The sequence below is a fragment of the Propithecus coquereli genome, unplaced genomic scaffold (assembly GCF_000956105.1).
Source record: "Propithecus coquereli isolate 6110/MARCELLA unplaced genomic scaffold, Pcoq_1.0 Scaffold44, whole genome shotgun sequence".
In the NCBI taxonomy this organism is placed as follows: Eukaryota; Metazoa; Chordata; class Mammalia; order Primates; family Indriidae; genus Propithecus; species Propithecus coquereli.
Window position 1 is genome coordinate 5,401,344 of NW_012150174.1, and position 4,215 is coordinate 5,405,558.

Consider the following 4,215-nt stretch of genomic DNA (forward strand, 5'->3'; position numbering starts at 1 on the left):
TAAAAATATATAGAAAAAATTAGCCAGGCATGGTGGCACATGCCTGTAGTCCCAGCTACTCGGGAGGCTGAGGCAGGAGGATTGCTTGAGCCCTGGAGTGTGAGGTTGCTGTGAGCTAGGCTAATGCCACAGCACTCACTCTAGCCTGGGCAACACAGTGAGACTCTGTCTCAAAAAAAATAAAATAAAACGCAGTATGGTAGATGACAGGATTTGGGTTCTGGTCCTAGCTCATTTAGTGTTTGACTATTATATGATTTTGGACAAGTCCCTTTTCTCTAGGCCTTGATTTGCTAGACACCTGAATTTTTATGATTCTCGATATGTGATAAGGTCTTCGCTCTCAAATAACTTATAATTTAAAAAGCATTCAAAATGGTATAATTACACACGAAACTGTCCCAAAACAAAGTGGGTTTTATAACAGGTCAGAAAGAATTGGTAAGATTATATAAGGTCCTGATACCTGCTCAAGAAGCTTTATTTAAAAATATGCCACAATATATAAACTGCCAATGACAATTTTAGGTGCAGACGTAAAATGAGATAATATGTAAAATGTTAACATTTTCTTGCCTTTCCATATTTAATAGTTCCCGTAATGACTTGGTGTCATGATAAATCAGTTTATTCTGTAACACAATGAATCTTTGGGGCAACTGAAGTCAGTATGGTTAGTCCTACACCATGGTGGCCTTAAACTGCTGAGCTTTCTTGGTCTAGTTTTTAATACCTTTTTTGGCTTCATATCTTTTTTTTTTTTAGATTTTTTTAAAATTATGGGTACATAATAGTATATCTTTATAGGGTACATGTGATGTTTTGACAGATGCATATGATGTGAATTAAATCAGGGTAATTGGGGTATCTATCACCTCAGGCATTTAATATTTCTTTGTGTTAGAAACATTCCAGTTGCCCTCTTAGTTATTTTAAAGTATACCCTAACTTATTGTTGACTATAGTCACTTTGTTGTACTATCAAATATTATTCATTCTATCTAACTATCTGACTATATTTTTACACCACCCTCAACTTAACTCCCCCAACCCCACCCTTCCCAGCCTCTGGTAACTGTCATTCTACTCTCTTGTCTCCATGAAATCTGGCCTCATTTTTTGCTGATAGATTGTCACTTCTTAATAAGTTAAGTGGACTTGGAAACCAGATAAACTACATTTGTGAAAATTCCTTGTTAAAAATGAATACACACAAAAGCAACAAACTTGTGCACACATCTTGGATTGATCTCACGGGGAATTATGCTGAGTAAAAAAAAGCCAATCTCAAAGATTACATTGTATCATTCCATTAATATAACATTGAAGTGATAAAATTACAGAAATAGAGAACAGATTAGTGATTGCCAGGGCCAGGGAAGGAAGTGGCTGTGGCTATAAAAGGTGGGACTCTTGTTATGAAACTGTTCTGTATCTTGGCTGTGTTGGTGATCACACAAATCTAAGCATGATAAAATGGTCTAGAACTGAATGTACAACTGGTGAAATATGACTAAGGATGGGTGAATTTAATTGTATCTGCTAATTTCCTGAATTTGATACTGTACTATAATTATGAAAGATGGTACTATTGGGAGAAACTGGGTGAAGAGTATATGAGATCTCTGTATTCATGTCACTCGACATTATCTCAAGCTAAAAAGTGTTTGTTTTTTTTAATGAACGCACAGGATCAGAAGACACTCTTAAAGTGCTATAAACACATGGCCTTTGTGATATATTTTGGATGCACAAAGAATGTATATTTTTCTTGATGACTCTAAAAAAGAGAAATCTCAAAATAGTTGGATTCTAGATAGACAAGGTACTGTTTGTGTTTTATCTCCCTGAGGTGAACCTGTTAATTAGGGTAGGTTGTCAGACCTCTTTGTATCCACAATATTTTGCTTAAACTTTCAAATGTTTTGTTATTAATAATTGACCAGAAAACCTTTTCTTTGGCGGGGATGGGAGGGTGCGCCAGAGCAGGAGCATATGGAACCTCAAATGGACAAAACTGAAGGTACTACGGCTGATTACAGCTGTAACAACTAGGTCTTAGGAAATAGGTAAAATCCTTTAAAACAGTGATTGTCTCCCTTTGTGCATAAAATTTTTTAAAAATCTGGGTGTTCAGAAAGGATCAAGAAAGAGGCCATTACTAAAAAGCGGAAATTATACCAATGTGACTTTTGATGTTCAATCAACTCCAACCCTACTGCAGAGAGGCAGAATCAGATTACTAGAGAGGTTAAGAACTGAAATGGATCTTAATATAATGTAGTGGCCATTATCAAAAGAACTGAAATTACTTTCCCAATAGTACTAGTTACTTGCCCAGTTTATTAGTGGGTATGCAAGAAAAGAGTCTCCTAGGCTTCCAGCTCCAAGTCCAGAGCTCTTTTCCACGAGACTACACAGCCCTGTAAAAATGTTTTCCCTCTCTCCAAGCATATCCTCTCCTTGACTATTTTAGTTCCTGGAAGAAGAAACAATTTCCAAATAGCGTTTAAATGGCCACAGCGCTTAACTCAGCGCTTGGCTTGTAGAGAAAACTATAAAGTACGTGCTTTCACTCTGCTCTGCACCAATCTTGGACTAGAGAAGAGGAACAAAATAAGACATAGTCTCAGAGCGCAACTGCTGGACGGAGAAGGAATGTCCTCTCTGAGGCGCCGTAGGTGCTAGGTGGCCGTGGCTACATTCGTCTCCCCACCCCTTTCCACGTCAGCCGAGGACTCTGCACAGCCGCCACTGCTGTTGCCGCGGGTCGGAGCTGGAGTAAAGCGTTTTGCGGTTGCCCCAGCCGCTGCCCCTCGGAGCCAGGTAGCGGGCCACAAGCCCCCAATGTTGGAGTCGCCGTGGGTCAGGCAGAATCGGAGGAACTGGCTTTCTAGCGGGAAGATGCGGAAGGGAGCGACTAGGCCGCTCGCGTCTAGGCCTGGCAAAGGGGAACGGGTTGGGGGTGGGGGGCTAGGAAGCTCTGGGCCGGACGCCCCATCTCAGCCTGCGTACTGGCCAGGGGTCTTCTGCCTCCCAAATCCCGGGGCTTGCCCTTTCAGGGTAGGGCCTACTTTGTTGCAGAAAAGAGAGGGGTAAACGGGTGGGGCGAGGTAGGGCTGCGCGCACCGGTTGCGGGAGCCTTTGACGTAGAGTCGGGACCGACTGATGACCGCAATAAAGCGCTGAGATTTTGGCAGAGTGTTCATGCGCAGGGTCTTTTAACTGAAAAAGTTCAGATTGTGTGTGTTATGTTAAACATCACCGTTCCATAACATTGCGGGGTGGGCCTTAATTTTGCTGTACAACATTCCCAAACCCTGGATGGGGGAGGTGGTTGATGGAGTGAGAGATAATATCTCTTAGGCCGGGGCTGACAAGTGTGTTTTCTATTAGAATTTATTTTTATGGGAACACAATATAGATTGACCCTCCCCTTCTAATACTTTTAAGATATCATTATAGTTACTGGTTCGTGGGTTTTTTTAAAAAAAACTTGTAATGCTACCTCTGTATCTATTTTTCTAGATTTTCTGGCATCTGTCATCCTTAAATCTTGTGTCGAGGGTTGGTTATAACTGAGAACCATGACGGCTGCTGAGAACGTGTGCTATACGTTAATTAACGTGCCGATGGATTCAGAACCACCATCTGAAATTAGCCTAAAAAACGATCTAGGTAAATTTTGATAATATTTTGAGAATGAAATAGAAAAACAAAAAATGAAAATAAAAAATTCATTTCGTATTCCTTCATAGTTAGAAATGCTTAATTTTTGTCTAAATACGTTTTTCTGGAATCTCCTCGACAGACCTTTGTCTTATTTTTAAAAAATGAAAACTTCTTAACTTTAGACTTTTAATACTGACTTTTGAAAATAGAACATCTCAGTTTAGCTTCATAAAGCTAAAGAAATGAAAAAAAAAGCTAAAGAAATGTAATCGTTCAGTTGTTAGTCCTCAAAATAACATAATTGCTTGTGCAGTTCAATGTATTAAATATAGCTTGCAATTTTCTATATGCAGCAGGTTGAGAATGTGTATTGGAATGTCTTAATTCCATTGTACACTTAACCTCATGTTACTTAGCTTATAACACAAAAAGACCTTAGTTCTTTGGGTTTCTCACCCAAAGAAATGAAATCAACACTGGAATAAACACTTATTTCCAGAAAGGTTTAATTTTTCTTTTCTATTTTTTTTTTTTTTTTTTTTT

At 39.2% G+C, this 4,215-nt stretch overlaps 1 protein-coding gene across 2 annotated transcripts in view; it reads left to right on the plus strand.

Annotated features, from left to right (window-relative positions):
- The first annotated feature begins 2,750 nt into the window (after positions 1-2,750).
- Positions 2,751-4,215, plus strand: part of COPB1 (coatomer protein complex, subunit beta 1) — a 57,551-nt gene continuing 56,086 nt past the window's right edge. Inside the window, exons 1-2 of one of the 2 annotated variants that reach the window (XM_012654364.1) lie at positions 2,751-2,826; positions 3,529-3,678. In XM_012654364.1, coding sequence (XP_012509818.1) covers positions 3,588-3,678 — 91 coding nt within the window. In that variant the 5' untranslated portion in view covers positions 2,751-2,826; positions 3,529-3,587. The remainder of the gene's footprint in view (positions 2,827-3,528; positions 3,679-4,215) is intronic. The other variant, XM_012654365.1, reaches the window with a different exon arrangement.